Below are 26,950 nucleotides of genomic sequence, written 5' to 3'. Positions count from 1 at the left end.
TGTTCCATAAGATATCCTTCATACCTCTAGGAATAAAAAAGCAGACATAAAAACCAATTACCTCTCAAAGAGGTTTTTTCTCTGAGTCAAGATTCCAATAGTTTCAAGAAGAAGGAGAACAAAGGAAGAAAGATGACAGTAATTTAAAATTTGTAGCTATTGTTGTTATTACTGGGGCAGAGGTAGGGAAAAATACTGTTTTCTTTTAATTTTAGAGGTGATAAAAAGTACAGAAGGTCAATGAACTCAATGGATAAAAGACAAAATCCAGTACTCTTCACCTAAGATTCATGATTCATGGTTCATAGACTTATGCCTTAAGAACCCCTCCTGAAACAGTATACAAAATGCTATATGTATGCGTTTAAGTACGTTTTGGGGAATAGGTCCACAGTTTTCATCAGAATCTAATAACTAAAATTCATGACCTAAAAAAGGTAAAGAAAACTGCTCCTGACTAAAAAAGAACAATGACAACTTCACTCAAGATTTTAATTAATCAAGAAAAGTATCTAACACCTCCCAACATGTAAGACAGTGTGCTAGATATACAATGTCCATTCTTTAGAAAAACTGTTAGGAAAAAAAAAAAAATCATTAGCCCTAACATGAATGAAAAAAAATTGAGGTTAAGCAGTAACTTTCCCCAAGTCATAGTATTAAGGCGGGGTTCAAAAACAAGTTTCCCAACTTAATTTCAAACTCTTTCCATAAATGCTTTTTCCAGGTGAAATATTCATAAAAAAGAAATATGAAGGCAATGAATGGGTTATTTCATAATGGAATGTAATTTTATGTTAGGAACAGAAACTGTCAAGTACTCACATGCCTGGAGTATAATGAAATTAGAATCTGACCCTTATTACTAATTGTCCTTTGATTAAGATATTCAGGAAAACTTCTGCTTCTGGTAGTGAAGTCAGAAAGACCTTACTATTTAATTAAGATGTATGAAACTTAACATTCAAGGCTACCTAAGCCAATGAATGGGTTCTCGAGCCAAGCAAAGCTGCTATTCTGGGCTCCATGGGATACACAATGAAGCTGCTCATGCATGGAGGACAAAAAGTCGAAATGCCAAGCCCGTGTTTTTTTTATATTTTGGTATAAAAGACAAGAGGATCTGCTGATAAGGGTAAAATAAGAAACTTCCACATATGAAAAGACCTCCCAAATACTAAGGCACATCCACAACTTAAAACATTCCAGTTTGGATCTGGAACTCAACTCCAACTTTGGGTTGGAGCAGAAAACTGGTCAATGAGGGAGAGGCGTTGGACTGTGAGGTAATGGCTACATGGGGGCAGAATAAGAAAAAAAATTAAGAAAATGTACAAATGTAAAAACAATCCACAAAGCAAGTTAAAGATGTGTTTTAACGTTCCAAGTTTAGAAAACAGTGTGGTCAAATCTTTGCTTTGATACTTTGCCATTTTATCTAGAATCATAGAATCATCTGCTAAACCTACAGCAGAAGTCATAGAAATATGGTTTGCTTCACCACTCCCAGAAAAGGAGATACAAGAGTAAGAAAAGGATGTTGAATCTTGCATTACTCTTATCACTCCCTCTTTATTAACAACAGTAAGATAAAGTACTACAATTTTTTTCAATTCTGGACAATTTAAGGACATCTTCTATTTAAATGCTAAAGACCTAATAAATCCAGAATATAATCCTAAAAGGGCATCTAACCCATGCAACTATCATTTGTAGAATCTTCATTACAGAATCTCATTCCTTATGCTAACACTGGCTCCATCTAAAATAAATTAACCCACATGCACAATTACCCCTGAAGAGTTTTACTGCAGTCTATAAACTCAATAAAATAAACAGAATTAGGAACTTAAATGAAAGAGTGAGATTTTCTAAATTATAGATTATAAATTGTATTTCTTTTTAAATAGCCAAACATCTTACTGGTCAGTAACTATTTTCACAAAGCTCTTCATCCTTCCTAATCCTTCACTTTTAACAACTAACATTTATGGAGACCCTTAATAGTTTACAAATGTTTTCACATACATTAACTCATCTGACCCCCACCAAAAGAAGGTATTACTATGTCCCTTTTTATGTGAGTCTCTGAGAGGTTCAGTTCGCATATCATACTTACTTGACAACATGAATTAAGAGGTATAGCAGAGTTTAAAACAGCCTTGGTCTCACTTTACATTCTGAGAACTTACTATAAAAGACATCAGGGGCGCCTGGGTGGCACAGTCGGTTAAGCGTCCGACTTCAGCCAGGTCACGATCTCGCGGTCCGTGAGTTCGAGCCCCGCGTCGGGCTCTGGGCTGATGGCTCAGAGCCTGGAGCCTGTTTCTGATTCTGTGTCTCCCTCTCTCTCTGCCCCTCCCCCGTTCATGCTCTGTCTCTCTCTGTCGCAAAAAAAAACGTTGAAAAAAAAAAATTTAAAAAAAAAAAAAAAAAAGACATCATCTACAAGGTATGTATTTTGATATGATGTTCCAGAAAAGGTTAAGAATAGTATACTATTCACTCACAATCTATGAAAATCGATCCCAAAATCACTCATGTGATTTTTCCCAAAATGGAGTTAGGTAAGTAAGACATAACAGAACAGAGCAATATTAACTGGCTACACTTGACAAAGTCTTCTGGGAGTGGAAGAGAGAGGTGGGAACAATTTTATAGCCTGGTGTTCTAATCAACTCAATATACCAGGACTATTACTACTTACATAATTAGAATAAGGTGTCATTCACACAGATCTGTAAAGAGGACCTAGACGAAAGATGAAATCAGCGTGTGATCTCTAAAAATTTATACAAAACATATTTCTTGAGAGTTAACTACTGAGGAGGCCATAGAAGAATAGTAAAAAAGGCAGTGGCTTATAGGAGTTAAGAAAGCAGACTTTTAGGTGAGACTGCCCCGGTTTATATTCCACTTCCATCATTTGCTGTGACCTTGAGCAAGTTATTCTTTGTCTTGGTTTTTTCAACTATAAAATGTATATACAACTATTATCTACCTCAGAGTTGCTGTGAGGATTAAATGAGACATAAAGCAATTCAAACTGCCTGGTATATAGTAAGCACTCATTAAAATATTAGTTATTAAAATATTAGTATTGAGATTATAATTACTCAGTGGGCTAAGTGTTATGAACAACTTCAGGGAAGAGGGGATATTTTATCTGGCTGTTCATGGATAAGCAGTCAACAAAGCACAACACCCAGAGAGAACAGGTATTAATAGGGCTTGAAAGCTAACATCGACCTACCATATCACAAAACATACTAAACCACTAGTTTAAAAAATATGGTGTTGACACACATAATAAAATGGCAATTATAAAAACAGACCCGTGCACATTTGGTCTAGCACTTTCACCAGTAGAATATATCCTAGCAAATTACAGAAACATACACAACAAAGATAAATATATCAAAAGGAATCCACTGCAGTACTATTTGTTAACAGCAGAACACTGGGCACAACCAAAACACTGGCTACAAACACTGTATAAAACTAGGGAAGTCATGATCCCTAACAAGAAAATACTCCCCAACCATTAAGGGAAATAAGATAAACGATATATATATTTATATGGGAAGACTACAATGAACCATTAAGTTAAAAAAATTTTCAAAATACTTTTATGATGACATTTATACAAAAATTTGTTTACATAAATACACATGTAGATATATGTGTGCAAATGTACAGAAAAAAAGCATGAAATTGAGTTCACTTAAAATTTACACCTTGTGTTCTAAAAGAAGGGAGATTTTCAAATATTATACCTTATCTTCCTCTACTACTTAAATTTTTACAGTTTACTTTTACTATATGCCTTAACAAAATAGAAAAAAACATAATGCAATCTCCCTTAAGATTCCTCCAACATAAAAAAATTAGAAAGACTGAAAAGACCAGTCACAGTTTAGTGTCATGGCTGCATACTTTATCACAGGTTTAATTCAAACACGTGTCATCTCGCCAATGGAATTTAAAATTTTATCCACTTTGAGTCTTGTAAGTAGCTCCTCTATTCTGGTATTGCCTTAATTACCAACTGTGTAAGTTATAAATTATTCCTAGTTTATTGAAATATACTTCAAAAACATTGGAACAAAACTAAAGAACACTGGAATGATAGTACAAAATAACTAAAATACATCATGGAATCTGTAGGTCCTGCCCTAAGTATGTATGGAGATGTTCAAGTTCATAGACAGCCCAGTGGGGCACCCGAGGGGCTCAGCTGGTTACAAGTCGACTCTTGGTTTGGCTCAGGTCATGATCTCACAGTTTTGTGGGTTTGAGCCCTGCATCTCTTGGAATTCTTTTTCTCCCTCTCTCTCTTTGCCCCTCCTCTGCTCACATTGGTCTCTGTCTCTCTCAAAAATAAATAAACTTAAAGAAAATATTATAAACAAAGACAGCCTAGTTAAGGACTAATGACATCACAATCAATAAGAATACTACATAGATGCTGGCACTGCTCTTGTCTTCTTCATAAAAGCACATGTGCCTCTTAAGTAGAATTTGTAAGGGAGGGAGGGAAGAAAGGAAAGAAAGAAGCCAAGCCTGCTTAAGAGGCTTTAGAGGTTAGGAGAAAACAAAAAATTTTGTTTCAAAAGACCACAGACTACATTAAATGAAAAACATGGAAAATTATTTTGTTAACCATAAAACCATACATATGTTAGCTACGTGTCAAATAACACAGGAAACTATTTAGTACAAACAACTAATTTTAGTACGTGGGCGTTCAGGTTATACAAATGCAGTGCATAAAAATGTATAGACTGAGTAGATATAATCCAGTCTGTTATTCTATTATCCAAATACATGAAATAAAGGTAGTACCTCAAATAGTGGGAAGGATAGTCTGAAATAGCTAATTCAACCGATTAAACCATTTTAAAAATGTAAGATTAAGTTTTTATCTCCCTCCATAAGCCAACTTAAATTTAAAATACATGAATTAACTGTAAAAAACAAAAGGTACAATAGGCAAAAGGTGGAAACTACTATAATGTTCATCAATGGATGAATGGAAAAACAAAATGTGGCACATACACACAATGGCTTATTCAGTCTTTATTAAAAAGGAAGGAAATCTGTCATATACTATAATATGGAAAAATCTTAAGGACGTCATGCTATTGAAATTTAAGTCAGTCACAAAAAATAATACTATGTGATTCCATTTATATGAGGCATCTAAAGTAGTCAATTTCATAGAAACAGAAAGTAGAATAGTAGTTACCAGATGGGGCAAGAGGGGAATGAGGAGTTGTTTAATGGGTACAGTTTCAGTTTCGCAAGTTGAGAAACTTCTAGAGATCTGTTGCACGACAATGTGAATATACTTAGCACTACTGAACTGTACACTTAAATGGTTAAAATGGTAAAATTTGTTATGTTGTTTACCACAATTAAATTTTTCACAATTATGAAAAAAGTAAGAGGTATGCATTATTTAAGCCACTTCTAAAAATTAACAAGCTATAAAGAGATCAAATGAAGCACTTTATCAAACTCCTTTCTGACATTTAAGTGTTAAAAACACAACATCTAGGGGCACTTGGGTGGCTCAGTCAGTTAAGGGTCTGACTCTTGATTCAGGTCGTGATCTCGTGGTCATGAGATCAAGCCCCGCGTCAGGCTCTTGTACTGAGCATGGAGCCCTGCTTGGGATTCTAACTCTCCCTCTCTTTCTGCCCCTCCCCAACTTACACACACTCTCTCTCAAAATAAACATTTAAAAAAGCATTGGAAAAAAACCACAACTAAGATTAAAAGAAAAAGGATACATAAAATTGCTTCTATCAAGCACAAATCTGTTTTTACAAGACTGAAGAAAGGAATATATAGTTTCTCCAAGAAATTGAAAATCTAATATGAAATGGAATAATCTCATAAAATACAAATTGAAATGTTAATGACATCAAATCCAACAGTGTGTTAAAAAAAAAAAACATAACACTAAATATTCCAAACAGTTTACTATTAGGAAATTTAGTATTGGAACTCATTATATGAATAGACTGGAAGGGAGGGGAAAAGAAATACTCATTACAACAGATGCCAAAAACGCATTTGATAAAATTTAGTATACATTTCCGATAAAACTTTGTGAGCTAGGAGAAAGAGTTACTTCAGCTTAGTATACTAAATTAACAAAGAATATGTGCAATATACTTAATAGTGACACAGCATCGCTCCCATTAGCACTCCCTAGATAACGACTGCCTCTATTACCACTTTTATTCAACATTTTGGGAATGTTCAAAACTGATGCAAGAAGAAGAAAAAACAAGATGTATAAGTACTGAAAAAGAAGAGAAAGAAGACAATCATTTATTAAATTCAATATAACAATTTAGTCAGAAAACTCAATAAACTGACTTAATAGTAGAATTCAATTAAGTGGCCATATACATATGAAAATCATAGGTTCCTATCCTCCAACATAACTAATTACAAAGTGTAATGGAAGAAAGAATACATTCATAATGGTAATAAGAACTATAAAATAATCTGGAATAAATCCATCCCCCCCAAAATGTGCAAAACCTGTATGAAAACAATAAAATTTTATTAAAGATGGCCTGAAGAAAATAGAAGCACACCATGTTTCTGGATGGAAATGCTCAGTATTATACATCTATTTCTCCTCAAATTAATTCATACTTCAATGTATTCCAATTAAAATCTCAATGGGCATATTTTATGGCAGTTTACAAAAGTCATCTAACAAGTTAAATGCACACTATCTAGAACTCCTGACAAATCAATGACAACTGTCTTCTACAAAATCAAAGCATTATAACATACTAGGGTGAGCCATACAAAATCACAGATATTTGATGACTTTCAATGAATAAAATAACAATTTCAAAAGGTCCAACCAAATAACCAAAATTGATGTGGACACAAGAATAAAAAAAAAAAAAACAGCTATTACTGGAGTGCCTGGGTGGCTCAGTTAGTTAGCATCTGACTCTTGATTTCAGCTCATTATCAGGATCATGAGATCAAGCCCCATGTTGGGCTCCACCCTAAGTGTGGAGGCTGTTTGAGATTCTCTCTCTGTCTCTCTCTCTCTCTCCCCCCTACCCATCCGCCACGTGTACCTCCCCCTTATAAAAACAAAAACAAAAACAAAAACAGCTATTAATCTGGGAATGTTAAACACTCAAATTCTCCTACTCCCCCACCCACAAATCCCTTTCTAGTGGTAAGAAACAGGAGTCCACTCAAGTATTTAATACTAATAAGCCTGGCAAAAGGCCAAGAGAGCTTCCTATTTCCCACCCCAGTAACAGTGACAGGCAGAAAACTGAAAGGGAGGGTGGAGAAAAGGAGAGATGTAGGGAGGAAAAGTTTCTTCCAACAACCCACAGCTAAGCTAAAACCTAAAAGAGAAGAGACAAAGAACCAGGGGAAGAATATCCTAGAAAAAGAGTAAAAAAGACCCTAAGTGAGAAAGTCTCCATTGCTCTAAGAACATGCTAGTAGGACTAGAAGATAGTGAATGAACTATGGGGCACCTGGGTGGCTCAGGGTTGGTTGAGCATCTGACCTCTTGATTTCGGCTCAGATCATGAGCCCAGGGTCGTGGGATGGAGCCCCCTGTTGGGGCTCAGCAAGTAGCCTGCTTGAGATTCTCTTTCTCTCTCTCCCCCTCCCCACCCCTCTCCCCTTTGGTGCCAGCCCTCTTGCTCAAAGATTAAAAAAAAAAAAAAAAAAAGACAAAAGGGAATGAACTGAAAAGGATATAAAATGAGGCTAGAACAGTAAAGAAGAATCAGCCATATGAAGTCTTATAAGCCAAGGCAGGAGTTTGGATTTTACTCTAAGGGCAATGAGAAGTTAAATGAGGATTTACATTTCAGAAAGATTAGCCTAGCTGTTGCATGAAGAATGAAATGTAGTGTGAGGAGGCAAGGAAGAGTGCTAGATCAAATTAGGAAGCTACTATGAAGTCCCAGTAAGATAGCACCCTGGACTAATATGATGGCAGCAAAGATGGAGAGATGAGGGACATTTTTAGGTATAGCTTGGAAGTCTTATGTCCAGTATTCTTCTCTTCCCACTCTGCCACCTCACTATTTTGGCAACAGGGACACTTTTTTGGGAAGCATTCCATGAGACTCAGGAGAAAATGACCTCTCCTAGTCTATCTCCTAGAAAGTACAGAAAGACATGACCTAGGCCTGAACAAAGCATCTTTTTCCTTATCAATGGCTGGTTCAGGAATGGACACATGACCCAAGCTGGGCCAACAAGATTATTTCAGGAGCCAGGAATGACTTTGTTGTACTGTGAGACACAAGGATATGTAATCCTAGAATTATATTGGTATAAGACATTTAATTATCCTCCAATATCCACACTCTTCTTCTTTTAGTAAAACACTTCTCCACAGATTATATCTGGGTATGATGGCCATATACAAGACCTAGGTCCTAGGATGGCCATATACAAGACCTAGGTCCTAGGAATGGACATACAACTAAGTTCTGGCCAGAAAGTAATTTTGCAATTTCTTGGCCAATTCGTTAAAGAAAGCTATTTGTGTTTGCCTGTTTCTTATTCCTCATGTGTTATGCATTAGTTTTCCAGGGCTGTCTTAACAAATACCACAGACTGGATGGCTTAAACAACAAAATTTTTTCTCCCAGTTCTTTAGGCTAGAAGTCCAAGATTGAGGTATCAGCAGGTTTGGTTTCTTTGGAGGTCTCTCTCTCTGGCTTGTCAATAAGCTACCTTTTCACTGTGTCCTCACATGACCTTTTATCTGTGTGCACACATTTCTGGTGTCTCTTCGTGTCCAAATTCCCTCTTCTTATAAGAACACCTGTCAGATTGGATTAGGGCCTACCCATATGACCTGATTTAACCTTAATTCCCTTTTATAAGGCATACCTTCTATATACAGTCACATTCTGAGTTACTAGGGTTAAGGCTTCCTTTTTTTAAAAATCATTTTATGTTATTTTTTTTTCCTCATGTTAACTGTACTCTTTAATCCCCATTTCCTATTACACCCATTCTCCCATCCACCTCCCCTCTGGTAACCATCAGTTTGTTCTCTATATTTCAGAGTCTGTTTCTTTATTTGTCTCTCCCTTCTTTTCTATTGCTTGTCTGGTTGTTTAAATTCCATATATGAGTGAGATCATATGGTATTTGTCTTTCTCTATTTTCACTTAGCATTATACTCTCTAGTTCTATCCATGTTGTTGCAAACAGCAGAATTTCATTCACTTTTTATGGCTGATAATATTCTATCTCTCACACACATACATCTTCTTATCCACTCATGTATTGGACACCTGGCTGCTTCCACAGTTTGTCTATTGTAAATAATGCTTCAATAAACATACAGAGGCATACGTTCCTTTTGATTAGTGTTTTTGTATTTGGGGGGTAAGCACCCAGTAATGCAATTAGTGGACTGTAGGGTATGTGTATTTTTAATTTTTTCAGGAACCTCCATACTGGTAACAACAGCTGTACCAGTTTGCATTCTCAACAACAATGGGTGTCAACGTTTCAACATGAATTTGGGAGGGACACCATTCAGCCCATAACAGGCTGGAACATGGATGTGATGCTAGTGAGCCAGATTAGACTTTGTAGATGAAGTCAACACCCTAAGGCAGAGCTGCCCAATAAAACTTTCTATAATGATGGAAATGTTCTGTATCTGCACTCTCCAACATGGTAGCCACTAGCCACATGTTGACTATTTAAACTAATTAAACTAAAACAAAACAAATCTAAAAATCCAGCCACTGTTGTACTAGCCATATTTCAAGCACTGAGTAGCCATACTGGTAGCAGCTACCATATTGGACAGCACAGGTTAAGGGATGGTGTAACAAAACAGGAGACACTTAGACCTATGCACAACCTGAAGGACTTCCTTAGAGTATTATCACATAATCTATCCTGCTTGAACCACAAGTGTTTTGGAGTCTCTTTGTTCCAACAACCTATCTTATATTTTAATCAATACACTAAATTAGAAGTAAAGTGCTGCCATAACAAATTCTTAAAAACTCTGATAAGGCTAGAGGATAGCAAGGAATGTGTCAGGCTGGAAAACTAACAACCTCTGTTACGCAGTGACAAACCATTTAGTAAAACTCTTGTCTGTAATAATGGGGAGGGCACATTACATAACTACCAAGTGGTGTATAGCTTGAAGAAAAGCAGTTAGAAAAACTCAGAATATTGGTGGGGTGTTGGTTGTTTAAACAGGCAAGAAGATCAGCTCAACCATGAATAAGGGGGTTGTGAGCAGAGATAAACATAAAACAGTGCCACTGAGTGAAGCTCTAGTCCAGTAAATCCAGGCCTCTGAGATCAGCAAAGGCAGCTACTTTGTGCTCCAAATAAAAGGAGAGAACTTGTGACCTCAAAGGTTCTTTGCCACATAGTAGCAAAGAACAGGTGAAGAGTGTTGCTTTCCTATATGTGATGGTTTCTTGATATGTCAACTTGGTTAGGCTAAACTAATCCTGGTGCTACTATGGAGGGATTTGTAGATGTAATTAAAGTCCCTAATCAGGTGACTTTAAGCTAAGGGGATCATCCTTACTGAGCATGACCTAATAGGTAAGATCTTAAAGGAGATTGGGTTCTTCCTGGCAAATGAGACTGTGAATAGCAGCTGAGTCTACAATTGCTCCCCTTCCCTGGATCTTCATTTCCTAACTGCTTTGGGAGAGCCGTGTCAGCATATGACCTTGGTTCTAGCCTACTTGAGATCTTCCCTTCCTAAATGCCTACCTTACAAACTTCAGACTCAGCCGGCTCCCAGAATTCTGTAATCCAATTCCCCTGTAGTAAGTCTTTTAATATATGTCTATCTCTCTTTCTATCATATACAAATCTCCTATTTGTTCTGCTTCTCTGGTAAAACTTTTGACGATACACCATTCAAGCCTATTATTTCAGATGCCCTCAAGGTGGCCCAGTAACAGAAAAAGGAACAGGTCTAGAACAGAGAGAGACCAGTAAGAGGATGAGTAGATTTCAAAAAATTAGGACTAAAAGAGATCTTTTGCTGAAGATAATGTCATATGGTACTGACTTAAAGAGAATGGAACAGGGGTGCCTACGTGGCTGAGTTGGTTAAGCATCTGACTTCCGCTCAGGTCATGATCTCATGGTTCGTGGGTTCGAGTCCAGCACAGGGCTCTGTGCTGACTGCTCAGAGCCTGGAGCCTGCTTCAGATTCTGTGTCTCCCCCTCTCTCTGCCCCTCCCCCGCTAACACTCTGTTTCTGTCTCTGTCTCTCTTAAAAAATTAATAAACATAAAAAAAAAATTAAAAAAAGGGAAGAATAGAAATCTATTAAGTTTTTGGAAGAGTTTTACCACCAAACTATATTAGTGGCCTATAAAAACCTATGACTGACCTTACATAACCCTGCAGCTCCTAAATCTATACCAACTGGGCAGGGAGCTATAAAAGTTGCGTAATTCCTAGAGATGTCATACTCTTGAATGCCTTCTACTTCAGATGTAGCAAAGAAAGATAACAAGGAAGAATCACCTAAGAACAAAGCCAAGGACACATGCAATAGTCAAAGTGCATTCTTCCCACAGAGCAAAACAGAGTTTAACCAAGGAATTGACATAGTTGCCAAGGCAGAGTCTTCTGTCCAGAAGGATTTCAGTATTAATATGCACCAACAAACTGCTATCTACTTCTATTCTTTCCCTCTCCAAAGAAGCATCATTATGATTATCCTTAATAATCATCCTATTCCTATCAACTACTGTACAATGGGCCTGGGCAAAAGGAGAGATACATTATTTATTTAGATTACTGGCTGAATTAAGAATAAAAGCATTATATAGGGCTGAGCTATATATAGTAACTGGATGGGACCTAGGATCGATTCCCTTGAGAAAGGAAGTATGGTTTAAAAGAAAGGTTTGCACAAATGTTGGGTGACCAAAAAGGTTCAAACCACTACTCAAGAAGAAAAGTTTGAATTGGAAAGACACACTTGATAGTCCCTAACTTATGCATATGTAAACACACAAGACTAGATAAAATCACCTAAGAAATGAGATTACGTACAAGACTGAAAAGAGCTCAGGACTGAGCAATAAGGTACTAAATAATCAAAGGATTTACAATGAGGGGAGTAGGAGGAAGTAAGAACACCAACCAAAAAGCAGCTAGTAATAAACAGAAGAGGACGGTATAACATAAGCAAAGAGGGTAGCATTTTTTAAGACACAAAAAATCGGTCAACAAAGTCAAATGATACTGAAATGAGTAAATAAGAAATGGACCCTACAATGAAGTATTATATCCAAAAAGATATCCATGTATCTTTGAAAACAAAGCACAGAAGTATTAAAATTTCTAAGAATTTTTTCTTAAATATTGGGTTAAAGAAGGTCTCCAAAAGTCACAATAGAATAATTCATTTTACTACACAAAAATAAAAATGTTTCGATGTTTCATAGTATTGTGAAAATACTATGAGCAGAGAACAACAAATACTGTGAAAGATTAATATGCATAAATATAAATAGCACCAACAAATCACTTAGGGCGCCTGGGTGGCGCAGTCGGTTAAGCGTCCGACTTCAGCCAGGTCACGATCTCGCGGTCCGGGAGTTCGAGCCCCGCGTCAGGCTCTGGGCTGATGGCTCAGAGCCTGGAGCCTGTTTCCGATTCTGTGTCTCCTCTCTCTCTGCCCTCCCCCGTTCATGCTCTGTCTCCCTCTGTCCCAAAAATAAATAAACGTTGGAAAAAAAAAAATTTAAATAGCACCAACAAATCACTTAGAAAAAGACATTCTAATAGGAAGTAATAAGGATAAAACAGCAAATTTTCAAAGAAATCCAAATGAAAAATATACATAAAAACTTAACTGATGTCAACAGTATCAGGAAAAATAAAACAAAAACATTATTTTTGTTTAAAAGATTTAAAACTAAGATTGCTCATTTCCAGTAATTTTTTTAATGTTTATTTATTTTTCAGAGAGAGAGACAGAGAGAGAGAGAGAAAGAGACAGAGAGAGAGAGAGAGAATAAGCGGGGGAGGGACAGAAAGAGAGGAAGACACAAAATCTAAAGCAGGCTCCAGGCTCTGAGCTGTCAGCACAGAGCCCAACGTGGGGCTCAAACTTGTGAACGGCAAGATCATGACTTGAGCCAAAGCCGGACACTTAACCAATTGAGCCACCTAGGCACCCCTCCGGTAATATTCTTACTACCCTGTTGATGGAAGTAAAACTTGGGAGTATTTATTAAATTTAACATGTGCAAAACCTTTGGCCTAGAAATTCTTTCCAGGAATCCATCCTAAACTAGTATTTTTCTATTTAAAAATAACCGTAAAAGAATGGTCACTTCAGCATTATACATGTAATAGCAACGTACTGAAAACAATGAAAATGTCTACCAATATAAAGGAGGAAATAAATCATAAACATTCATACTATGGAACATTCATAAGTCAGTAAGAACAATGAGACAAATCCTAATGTACTGTTAGACACACATACCCCTTTCTCCACCCCACACTCATTCATCCACTCTCACCAAGAAACTAGAACATTTGATATGCACCAAGCTGTTAGCAGCATTTACTCTAAGAAAAATGAGATAGAAACCCTCATGTATTAGAAGACTTTTTAAAAGTAGGAATGCACTCATTAGTTTTTATACTTAAATAAGTATGCAACCATTATCTGAAGATTTATCTCTTCAACTGACATATTTTAAGTATAGTCATCAATGAAACTTTAGCAGACAAGATTTCTAAGTGACAGTTTTACTCTGTGTGACAGGTAATTTGATTAACATACACCAAGGGGAAAAAAAGAAAAAATTTAAATAATGATTAATTCTGGAAAGTAGAATTATAGGTGATTTTTGTATTCTTTTTTGGATCTTTTTGATTTTGTCAAATTTTCTACAAATATGTACATGCTTCTACACATGTGCATACATTTAATTAATTAATAATGTTTAAACACCATATTTAACACCATATTTAAAATCTAATTTAGAAGATATTTAACATTGTATTCTACACTGTTCTATAATTCAATTTCTCATATTTTAATATATTTATACCTGCATTAACCACACGTATATCTTTATAACCTCTTCTTACTAAAAAATCTTCAGAGTAAATTAGGATGGATAAGTCTTTGGTGTAATTTAATTGTCAAGGACATTCTAGAAAAATAGCACATACAGACCTCATCTTAAAAAAAAAAAAAAAAAAAAGAATCAGAACCTAACACCAAAAATTAGTGAGTATTCCAAGAGGCACTCATAAAAGATGTAAAGTCTACCCAACTTTTTTTTTATGTTTATTTTTGAGAGAGAGAAAGAGTGAGTGGGGGGCAGGGGGGACAGAGAATCTGAAATGGGCTGTGTGCTGACAGCAGAAAGCTGATGTGGGGCTTGAACTCATGAACCATAAGATTATAACCTGAGCTGAAGTTGGACGGCTTAACTGACTGAGCCACCCTGGGCACCCAAGTCTAACCAACTTGTATTCAAAACAGAAATAAAACAATCCTATAATGAGATAAATTCTAAAGGCACACAGTTGCACTGAAAACTAACAGATTCCCAAATATTATACAGGATTAAAATCATCTTCACAGTTCTAAATTATTATTAATTTTATCTCAACATGATTTAAATATTATGAAGGTAGGAATAATGTCTCAGTTTCTTCAAATTCCTCATAATCTCTGATTTGCTAGGTCCCAATAATGGCTCTTAAATAACTTATTCTAAGAGTATAATAATAGGGATATTTCCTAAATATTTAAAAAATTCCACCACGGTGCTAAATTTTCATGTACGAAAAGTTAAGTTTTACTACCTACAACATGAATAAATCAATTTGTTCAACATATACAGCTATTATTTTTAAATATAGTTAACTTTTTTACATTCCTGAGAGGGAAATGGTTGAGATTATTATATATGAAATCAGCCACATACAGGAGATAATAAATGTGTGTCAAGTAAAAGAATTAATTCCTATACTGCATCTTGAACTACTAAAAACTATACTAGAGGTTTTGTATTTCTGTTATTAACTTTCAAATAAAAAAAAAAGTAAGAGGGAAACATTGCACAGAGAACTTAAGAGACTCTGAGGTCAAAGACTCAATTGGAAATACAACTGGTATAACACAAACAAGAAGCTTCCTTTTCCGATCAGGTTTCAAATTTAGAGTGACAGGAAGAGGGAAAGGAAAACAGAACTATACATTAATGCTTATTCTAAAGTCAAACTGATAAAACTAATTTTTCTACAGATCTCTCTCAGATATTTCTCAAAGGTTCTTTAATTAAAAGACAAATTCAAGGGGCACCTAGGTGGCTCAGATCGGTTGCGCGTCCAACTTCGGCTCAGGTTATGATCTCACAGTTCCTGAGTTTGAGCCCCACATCAGGCTCTCTACTGTCAGCACAGAGCCCGCCTCAGATCCTCTATCCCCCCTCTGTCCGCTCCTCCCCACTTGTTTTCTCTTCGCTCTCTCTCTCATAAATAGACAAAAAAAAAAAAAAAAAAAAAAAAGACAATTCAAGAGGGAAAACCCAGACCACAAATTAATTTTAGGGGGTTATTTCTTGCCTTTTATTTTCTTTTCTGTTCCTTTCTTTTGGGGGAGGACAAGGGGAACAGGAAAAAAAAACAAAAACGAAAGATTAAATGAGAACCCAGTGGTACCTCAGGAGGGGACTATGCCCTGCTGGAGAGACACGGGTATACTAGTTTTGTAAATTTGTCATGTCTAGCGTGTACTTGCAAATAAGCTCAAGAAATAAGAATTGAGGAGATGACTTATTTTCAAAATTGAAATAATAGTATCTAATGCACCTCACATTTTCTCCATAACTCAAGTTTTAGTACTGATTAATCTGAATATTAAGTACAAGCAGTTAAGTATATAATTAAGTATAATCTACGGTCCTCCTTTATCATGGATTCCATCCCTAACCCTCCAATCCATTTTAAACTATTCCACTCTAGAACTTTCCTACTTTTAGTCAACATTTCATGGTACAGCCGGCAAAAATACACATAATCTGTTTTGTGCAGATGTATCACAGAATTACTTAAAATAGTTATAATTCTCCATACCTTAACTCATCTTGTTCAATACTATGGCTGAATTTTATGGAAAAAGGATGCTTTGTTTCAGATCATTACCAAAAAGAAGAGCATATTTTGTTACCTTGACTCATAAAGCGTAGTTAACATTGTAACCTATTATCAACAATCTTATTGTCCAGTACACACAATTCCTATGATCTATCTATACACCTTGAAAGGGATTCATCATATTATCAAAATTGTTTATAAACATATTAAATAATATTGGCTCCAAAAGGATTCTCAAAGTACTGTGATCTTTACATATTTTGTAAACTGACCCTCTTTATGTCTAGCTCTTACCCAGAAGTAAGCTTAACTTTTTTTTTTTTTAATTTGGGGGAGAGGGGGAAAGAGAGAGAGAGCACGCTAGCCCACACACACACACAGTGGAGGGGCAGAGAGAGAAGAAGAGAACCCCAAGCAGGCTCCACACTCAGTCAGAGCCGACAAGGGGCTCGATCTGACCCTGGGATCATGACCTGAGCCGAAATCAAGAGTTTGACGTTCAATCAACTGAGCAGCCAGGCACCCTTTAGGTCAACTTTTTAAAGAATCAAGGTAATGTTTATAGGGTTTATAACAGAAGGCAACTTACATTGTGCTTTCGATAATTAGATCTATATTAATTTTGAGTTTCAAAGCATTTTGGGGAAAAATAAAATCCACATGTCCCTTTTCAATAATTAAAACCTAAATTATAAATCATGATAAAATAATACCTATGTCATTCCACAATTCCACTTCCCCCCTCTTGACTGATAAGAAAAGTTTTAAAGACAAAAATATAATATTAAGAAATTAAAAAATCCTAAGAAAGGAGGGTATTTTGCTTCTGGGTGCAAGTGGATAAGCATAACTATCAACAGGTAAGGTTCCAGGGACTAGATGTGTATTCATATCCACCCTTCACCTGCAATTACTAATTTTTTTTTTTCAAAAGGTGAAAATTAAAGGAAGTTAGTCAGATTTGGCATAGATTACATGGATGTTGTGCCCTCTAATGGTCCTAATAAAAACACAAGTGATCAGCAGGTACTACCCCACATACTACTGTGAAGTGAAATTTTTTTCATCTATGGTCAAGTAATGGAAAAAATACATGAAAAGTCATTATATGTACATTTCCTAACCCACTAAATCACCTGTGCTAAGAATGTAGAATAAACAACTGTCATAAATACAAATACACTGCCTAAAAACTGATTTCCTAGTCAACTGATAGTATAACTAGATGCTAGTGGAAGCAATCTAGCAACAGTCTAGCAAATTTTTGGAAGTCAAAATGTACTGCTCTGATGATCCCAAATATTTCCAGAGTAAGTGGCTAAAGAAGAAATATTTATTCACTTATTACTTATTTAGTTATTTTAACTTCAGAGATCTGACTTCATGAAAGCCTAGCAGAGGTAAGACACAAGACTTACATAACACACATGGTACAATGCAGCAGGAGATATAAGATGTGTAACGCACATTTCCAATCCTTCAAATCTGACAGTCCATAGCAGACTAGATGAAAAACACTTCATCAATTAAACAATTAAAAGGCAAAATATGAGGATTTAAGATAAGAGTAAGCATAGGGCTAGTTTACCAGAAAGAACAAATAAGTCTTGGACTTCACAACACAAATAGGTCATCTGCATTACCATGTTACCTTGGTTACTAACAGGCACATAAATGCCTGCTGAATTCCCACTACTACTGCAGTGAGAATGTTTCAAACTAAGAAGGTGGGAGGGGAGGGAGAAGGCAGTCACAGACCTCTTTGAGTATCTAATAACGTTTTACACACACCTATGAAGGTAGGGGGAGGAAAGAAATATAAACACAAGCACTTCAACAAAATCTTGGGTTTAATTTCACGGTATTCACAGCCTATTCCAATCCCAAGTTGACAAACTTCTATGTTAAAATATGTTTTAGCTTTTGGAAACAACCTTGAAAAGTAAAATCTTGAGAGCGAGGAAGAAGCAACAGATTGCCTCTAGAGAGGGTAGTTTTCATTATAAAGTTTCATTTTGTTAATAGTTAATTCTAGATGGTGGGAATATGGATATACTTATCTGCAGTTTTCTATATTTCTTCTTTTTTAATGAGTTGAATAAGAAAAAGAGAAGGAAACAGAAAATAAGAACAGGAAAAGGCAAGAAAAGCTTGGAATAGTCAACGTGTCTTCGGTAGTTGGTTGCCCTACTGCCTAAAATGATCTTCCCCTACACTACCTGAATTTGTTTTCACACTATCTGAAATGCCAAATTTCAAGATGCTGCACTTAACATCAAACAGCATAACAGAATATTGAATGAATGAATGAATGAATGAATGAGTAGGCTTTGAATCAAACAGACAGGTTAAGTCCTGCTCTGCTAATTAGCTGTGTGACCCTGATGAAGCTACCTAAACCCTTCTAAGCCTGTATCTTTTGCCCTCCTAAAGTTATTATGAATATCCCCCTCCCAACATGTGTATACTTCTGACACTCACCCACTTGATTTCAGCATATACATTTAACCATTTACTCTTACTCTCATTAATCACTGGTGCATTTTAAAATCATGTGCATTAAAACAGTTTTGCTCACATTACTTACCCAGTATAGCAAAATGCCCAGCACAAAGCAGGAACTCTAATCATTTAATGAATAATAAAGAATATGAGGACATCTACTCCACAGAGACAGGGTGAAAATAAAATGAGAATACAGGATACCTGTATATCTCATTTAATTCTCTAACAATGGTATAAATAGGATCTACATTATCACCACTTACACAGTAAGAACTGAGAGCGCAGAGAGTTTTAAGGTAACTTGCCCAAGATCACCAACACCTATTGAATGATGGATCATATTTGACTCTAAGCTCTAGTCCGTGCTCTTAACCATATGTTAGACTTGACACACAGTAGGCTCTGAATAAGTAATAGTTTCTTACTATGTTTTTAAAATGTAAATATATGTAGGAGGCTTAAGGTAGTTATCAGGCATTCAACAAGTAAACTGGCTCTAAATGTCTTTCAGCCTAACACCTAGGGAACAGCACCATCAGTAAGAGAAGTAAATTAGCAACTGAAAGATATTGAAATCCAAACTTCGGCGATTTGGCAGCCCTGGATCCAAGATGAGAGGAAGAAACTCCTCTTGGTTTCCTAAATGAATTCTGGAACTTTCCTAAGTGCTTAGGCAGACTATGAAACAAGATAATTATGACATAACTATTTCTTCAAAGATCTTAACATCTAGTTTACAAATACTGCTTCATCAATTAAGAGATGAACTGGGTAACAAGTAAGCTTCTCTGGACTCAACTGGGATTCTACCGTTCAACAAAGGAACTGGGGTGGCATTTTTCCATTAAAAACAACAAAAGATCTGGAAGCGAACTTGAAGGAACATAATATACTGAATAATTTTTCTTTCTCTCATTCTCAACCCTACTTCTTCCATATCTACAAATTCTCCCTAGCCTTACAAATCCTTTCAAAAGTAAGTCAGTACTAATTTATTCACTGGTTCCCCTTGTCTAAAATTTCTTCACTAGGTTTGTCTCTTGAGTTTAAAGCACCAAGTTATCTACCAAAAAGAAGTTGGAATTCTAATCCACTCCTACTGTACTTACATTTTACACCTCTTTATAAAAATTACTTTTGAACATGAATCCTACCTTTAACAAGTTTTTTCCCTCTTTGAATTCTGCATTAGCAAACCATTCAATTACATTTAAAATTGCATTCAATAGAATGCAATGTTATTTCTGAAATCTCCAAAGTATCAACTCTTGAAATTTCAACATTGTTTTCCCTGTAATATTCGAGTAAGAAATTAATTTAGTCCACTAATTTGAAAAGAAGTGCATCAAGCCTTTCATGCTAGGAAATACACTTCTGTATTAGTCAGTCATCCACTAAAAACAAGGATACTATGCATTTTTCAATTTTGATCTAAGATTTTGAGTCAAATGAGGGGGGAAGGAGAGGGCAGAGGAGAGCTCTTGGTCTTATCCTTTGTTTTCAGGTATAGATGAAGTTACATAAATTATCTAAAACATGATTATCCTATGCTGAAACACTGAAGAAAAAATCCAACTCAATAAACCTACTGTAACATTTGATAAGAATTAGATTCTTGTGGGGCACCTGGGAGGCTCAGTTGGTTAAGCGATCAACTTCAGCTCAGGTCATGATCTCATGTTCATGAGTTTGAGCCCTGCTCGGTTCTGTGCTGACAGCTCAGAGCCTGGAGCCTGCTTCGGATTCTTTGGTCTCCCCCACTCTCTGCCCCTCCCCCACTCGCACTTTTGGTGTGTTGTGTGTGTGTGTGTGTGGTGTGTGTGTGTGTGGGAGAGACTCTCTCTCTCGCTCAAAAAATGAATAAACATTAAAATTTTTTTTTAAAAATGAGATCTTCTTCAACATTCAAGTAAAGCTCCTTACTCTTTAAATTGAATCTCCTTTCCTTCGAACTTTTCTCTTTCAGCAGATATGGAGAATATCCAGCTAACATTTCTTCATAGTAAATATACATATTTTTTGTTAAATTATCATCCACTTTTTCAGGTTAAGTACCTGAAACCAAAACTATATACAAAAACTATAACCTTCCATATTTCTTTTTAACCTTTTGATAATTCTTATTAGAAGGATAACCTCAGGGATCATGTCATCCACGTTTTATTTTGTGTAGCCAGTAACAGAATGAATTAGTAAATGGACTTAAATACAAAGAGTATTAGCCACAATTTCCTAGCTCTAGAAAGTTAAACTTCTGCTGACATGTCAATAAAATGATAATGAAATGAAAAACATTGCACAACTCACCCAATTAGCTTATAGTGTACAGTGACTATGAGGTTTATTTATTTCTTTATTTTGGTCAAGGATGGAGGCAGGTGCAAAGACATACTGTACTCCTTTCTGTTTGCTCATCCCTCATCATGTACCTATACGGATGTTTTTTTAATGGCTGCACTTTCTTACACTTATTTCTCCTGACTCATCTTCATAACAAATGACAAACCCGTTGTTTACACCACTGTGGACAGAACAAAATAAAGCATATTAAAAACAAAGAAACTCCCTAGTTGATGAAAGTCAAAATATATCATTTCCATTTTCTGAAGAAAATAAACCTGCTTCACAAAACTACCACACCTATAAACTTACTAAAAGTTTTGCTTATTAGGCCAAATTCCAACGAACAAAACTACCTAGGTATGTGAAGTTTACAGCAGAATATTCCCCTAAGTACTACACTCAACTTGATATTGAGTTCTAAACCAGAGCTTGATATTCTGTGGGAGTATTTAAAATCTTAATAAAATACTGGCATTCTGACCACAGCTGCATGTTTGTGTTACCTTGCAATTCATTGCCTGTTTTTTGAAAGATTCGGGAGGGGGATGCGAGGAAATAAACTGCCATAAAAAGTGTACTGTTCGGAACCATTAGAAAACTTTGATTTTCTACTTTTGCTACACTCCACCACAATCAGTTTCTTCTAAGCCTTGTTTTCCTCATTTTTAAAATAAAAGGGCTGAACTAGATTATCTCTAAAATGTTTCTCATCTCTGTAAAGAACTGTACAAGGAAATGATTCTAACTACCATAATAGATTTTATTGAAAATAAGAATCCTGTCACACCCTTTTCTCCATTGTTTCAAATGCAGCCCGAGCAACACACTATATATTGAGAGGTTCCAACTAAAATCAATACAAAATCTATCAATACAAATCTATGCTTAGAATTCAACAGGATACAGAATAGCAGGGAGTGTTCATCTTTTTGGCACACATACTTTACTATTACATCTCTACCCTATATAACTTCATCCAGTCTGAGGTAAAAGAGAATCTGGTCTTCCAACAGGAAGTCTCAAACTCTTTAAAAGGTATTTCTCTATTTGAACAGAACTCAAGATCCAATAATGCAATTTTCAAAAAACAAGCTTTGCACCAAGATAAGTTGTTTGTGGAAGAGAATAAATGGCAAGTGCTACTTCTAGATAATTCAGTTGTTCTCGTACAACTGGATTTAAAATCAGCCTTTAAAGCGGTTTTCCTTCTGCTGCCTTAAGTTACAACTTCTTTCTCCGAATCAAGATTTTCTAGCTTCCATTTCAGGGAGTGGACAAGAGAGTTACAAAAGAGTTGATAACTAGTAAGGCTAACTCTTCGTTTGTTGTCAGTATGCTATGTTTTACTGAGCTTTTGGGTTATATGGCCTTTGAAGAATAAGGTCCTGCAACGCCGCCTGTCTGTGGACCCAGGAAAAATTATAAAACAGTTATGAAACCAGATCACTAGGACAAACCAAGAGGCCTTCCTATTCCAACTCACCACAACCAAGACTGGCTTCAAAGCACTCTTGAGCTGCCCCAGAATATCTGGAAAACGAGAGAGCCTGGCTGAATTCCTCCTCACTAAGGAAGCATCTGAAGATGTATATGTATGTACATGTAAGAGTCAGATATATTTTCAGCCACTCAGTTACATATAAATAATAAGATCGGTTCATCCAAAATCCTTGAGAGAGCAAAGAACTAAAAGCTATTTCAGCAGCCACAATAGTTACGGAAAAAAAAAAAAAAACCTGCAGCAGAACAGTATGGAAAAGTACAGCTTCTCACGTGTCTCTCACATACACAAATACTTAGCTCTGAGTCCCTTACAACCTTACCTCCCCTCCAAACTGCTTTCTCTTCCACCTCACAAGTGGGAGAAATCTACCAACCTCCCAGTCATTTCCCAAGAGACTCAGCTACCTATTATCTTACCCCTCCCGCTTTGGTCCCGCCCCCGCCCCAGGAATAACAGGGCCCTGCTGACCCCAGGCAGACCCCGCCGGGTGTGCAAACAGGGAATCTAACCAATTCCCTCCATCCTTAACCATGTGAACCATCCCGGGATAACCTGCTGTTCACCAACTCCGTGGGCTCTGTGGTCCTCCCACCCCCACGTGTCAGCTACCCTCCCCCACATCCCCACACCTCACGATTTAGGCCGGGGAAAGAAAGAGGGCAGTGGAAAGCCTGGCCGCTGAGATAGATCGACCCACAGGAATCTGTCCCACCGCAAGTCCCCTCCCACCTTCGGCCCCTACCCTTTACTGCCCCATCCTCCCTCCTTCCTTTGAAAGCAGGCCCTTGCCTCAGAAACCTCTTCTTCCTCGTCGTCGTCGTCCTCTTCTTCCTCGCTGTTGTTGCTGCTGGTGCCGCCGCCGCCTCCCCCGCCGCCGCCGCCTCCACCGCCGCCGCTGTTGTCGCTGTCGCTGCTGCTTTCGCTGCTGCTGGGGGGTCGGCAAGTCCGGTTACGCTTGGCCTTGTGGTGCTGCTGCTGCGGCGGCTTCTTCTTCAGGAGTAGGTCGCAGACTCGCACCATCCCACGAGGAGAAGAGGCCGAGCGAGCCCCGCTGCTGCCGCCAACGCCGCTGCCGACCTCCGCCGCCGCCGCCGCCGCCGCCGCGGGGGGGCCCGCCACGGCCGCCACCGCCGGGGGGCTCCCTTCTCCCTCAGCCGCTGCCGCCGCCGCCGCCGCCGCCACCGGAACCGTCGCCTTCTCCATCCCCGGGGAAAGAGGGGGGGCGCGGACGGGGGAGGGGCGTGGGGGCTACGCTCTACCGCGACTTCGGCCGCACCGGGGCCGACACAGCGCTCGGTGCCGCCTCCGCCGCCACCGCCTCGGTCACCTCTACTGCCGCCGCCGCCGCCGCCGCTCCGCCAGCTCTCACCTCGTCTCGCGATACTAAGGGCGGGGAGCCTGACGATGGGAGGGAGGGAGAGGGAGGGAGTGTGAGGGAGCAAAGGAGGGAGGGAGGGGTGAGGCGTAAAGAGAGACCGGGTGTCGGGAGACCCAGAGAAGGGGAGACCAGGAGGAAGCGAGGGAAGTGTGCCCAGAGCGACTTCCGATGGAGGGACGGCGGGGACAGAAGAGGCCCGCGGTTACAGTCGTAGCGCCTGCGAGCGCCCGGATTGCTTCTCTTTCCTCGCTATTTCCCCCACACATACAGCCCTTCAGACCTCCCTTCTTCCTTCCTCGCTTGTGACTAGAACGCAGCCGCAGGCGGAAGTGCAGGTGACGCCATCAGCCGTCGCCTGAGCCGTGGCGCGCGGGTGGCCCAAAGACGAAAGTGAGATTTCGAGGGCCAGATTCCGGGCCCCCGCGGGCTGGCACTGCTGCAGCGCGTGGGGCAGGCGGGGCGGGCTGGAGAGCAGCGGCCCCGAGCCGGGTGGGAAGCCGGTGCGGACGCGCGGTGCAGACACTTTGTTAGCCGGAGGCCGGGACCGCCAGATCCGGGAGGTGGGGCCTCTTTCTGGACTGTCGTACGTAGTTTTATTCCTGGCCTTTTTTTCCACCGCCAAATCGTGATTAAGGCTTTGGATCTTTAAGAGATGGCGTCGTGTAGAGGAAAGAGCCCTCTTTGGCCTGAGTCTTGAGGTATAGACTTCCTGAATCTGAGTTTACAGTTGTGTGTTATGAAGGAGTTCGATTAGGTGATGTCTGAGATTACTTTAAAGTTTCCAAAGGGGAAAAGACGGGAGAAGCAAGCACGATACGTGCCAGACTTTGCAGAGAATTCACCAAATGACCCTGATTTAATTCTTCCACCCCTCACCGATTCGGCTTTTTTTCTGTGAAGTGAGCATCATAAATAATCACCCCTGTCTATGCATCTCTTGGAATGTTGTGAAGGAGGTTTTGAGTTCATTCGTAGGTGTATGAAGAACTTACAGGACTTTTGAAATAATAGCGTGGCTTATTGAACTCAGAATTATCCCTTTCTGGTCCAATAAGAGCACAGTGGCATAAGGAAAATGAAGCAAACGTCAAAGGCAGATGTACTGGCACAGGATAAAAATTATGTCTCAGCTGACATAGTTGCCATTTTAAGACTGCTAAGTTTAATTGAGTGTGCCTGAATTTTTTTAGCTTTTTTTTTTTCTTTTTAGCATTGGCATACCATATGAAATGTGGGCAGTTGCCAGTACTCTACAGAGTACTATGGCAGAATTGGCAATGACTGAATCAATTCATTCAAACAAAAATTCATCATGTTCCTACTGTGTGCATAGTTTTGGAAATCAAAGTCTCTGCTTCCAGGGGCTTTATGGTGTGATAGGTGCTATAGTAAATATACACACTAAGCTAACTATCTGCCTGTTCCTCTCCCACAGTTTTTGCCGAGGTCCTGTGCAGAACATGATACTACATTTGTGTATCTTAACACCACAGGTTTAGGTTCTAGAACCTCAGCTGGATTACTCCCTCCTACCCTGTATATTCATCAGCACCTTCTTTTCCCTTCCCACCAGAATTTTTTGCAGTGTTTAAGTCCCAGTCACATTTCATTATATGACTTTACTTAAAACGCCAAAAGATTGATGCTGTTACGTGTCAACTCCTTCAATTTTCTAAATACCATAAACTTAGATACTTCCAGAACTTTCCTCTTCTCCAGTATCACAGGAATGAGACATTTCTGGCTCTTATATGAGATGAATTGTCCATCTTCATTCTAGTTTCAATCTCCTCTTTCTCTTCCATTTATTACCTTTTCTGTCTTCAAACCTCCACATTTCTGGTTCCACTCTGTTTCCTTCCCTTCACAATTAGGCTTTTAAAGAGGATTCTATGTTCAATGTCTGTTATCTGAATTTAACTCATTAACCCTTTGCAATCTAACTTCTTTACCTAGAACACTATCAAAAATACTGTCTTTAATCCCATTACTTAGAAGAAAATAAGTTTACATAGTAGTGAAATGAATATCTTGTTGGGACTAAGATGCAGTCAAACCTATTAGAATAGACCCCTAGAGTGACTTTCTATTACTTTTATCTAGCTTTTTTTTTTTTTTTTTTTAGAACCTTGTGGCAGAGACTTGACTAGCCATTCATAAAACATTTCTTCTGGACGTACAGCTAGACTGAATTTCCCAATTTCCTCTGAAGTTAGTTGGGGTCGTGTAGTTGACTTTTAGCCAATGAAATGTGAATGGAAGTGATGCACACATTTCTAAGCTTAATAAAGTTCCTCCCATCCTCCCTTACTCTTTTTCCATCAGCTAGTGAGTATCATAACCCTGAAAACTGTATGTTGGAGATGCCAGTGCCAGAAGAGAAGAACATGAGTAGCTAAATCACTACTTGGAAAACTGCCACCTCCAAATTAGAAAAACTCTTTTGGACTTCTTATAAGAAAAAACTGAGATTTGAGAATTTATGTTACAGGAGCTAGAATGACCATAACTAATCCAGAAATTGGTGCCAGAAGTGGGGTACTACTAGGACAGTAATCTAAAATGTGTTGCATTGGTTTAGTGATGATGTAGCAGAGGTTGGAGAAACTGATTTAGGAGGCTGGAAGAAGGAGACGCAGGTTTTATAATGGCAACGTAATTGAAAATCATATCACCTATCTACTGAGACTAGCTCCAGAGGAGATAGTTCAAAAGAATAAAAGCAATAGTGTATTTTGAATTTTACATTTTGCCTTTAGCAAGGTTTTACTAAAAAGATAAGCTCAAGGAAAGAATTGCCGAAATGAAAATGCATAAGAATACTTGAAAGGACTGGAAAAGCTGACTTTCTAGACCTTGAATGGTAAAAAATGAAACGGAGGAGGCCTTGAGTACAGTACAGGAACAAAGATCATATCAAGGCTTTGGTGTTTCCATCAAAGGCCATTATTTTAGATGGCCTGAAGGTGGCTGGAATGGAGTTCTAGAAAAACAGACATGGGGACAAGCCATGGGAGCAAGGAAGGAAAGAAGTAAATCAGGTTCTAGAATTATGT

General features: G+C 38.1%; 1 protein-coding gene across 4 annotated transcripts in view; it reads right to left on the bottom strand.

The window, feature by feature from the left end:
- ANKRD17 (ankyrin repeat domain 17) overlaps positions 1–24,198 on the bottom strand; it is a 168,174-nt gene extending 143,976 nt beyond the window's left edge. For 2 of the 4 annotated variants that reach the window (XM_030313703.2, XM_030313704.2), the window contains exon 1: positions 23,306–24,198. In XM_030313703.2, the coding sequence (XP_030169563.1) occupies positions 23,306–23,719 (414 nt within the window). In that variant the 5' untranslated portion in view covers positions 23,720–24,198. The remainder of the gene's footprint in view (positions 1–23,305) is intronic. The other 2 variants (XM_030313708.2, XM_030313709.2) reach the window with 1 other exon arrangement.
- Positions 24,199–26,950: the final 2,752 nt, after the last annotated feature.

This window comes from Lynx canadensis, chromosome B1, assembly GCF_007474595.2.
Source record: "Lynx canadensis isolate LIC74 chromosome B1, mLynCan4.pri.v2, whole genome shotgun sequence".
In the NCBI taxonomy this organism is placed as follows: Eukaryota; Metazoa; Chordata; class Mammalia; order Carnivora; family Felidae; genus Lynx; species Lynx canadensis.
Note: the sequence above shows the minus strand (reverse complement) of the source record. Positions and strands in the feature narration are given on the sequence as shown.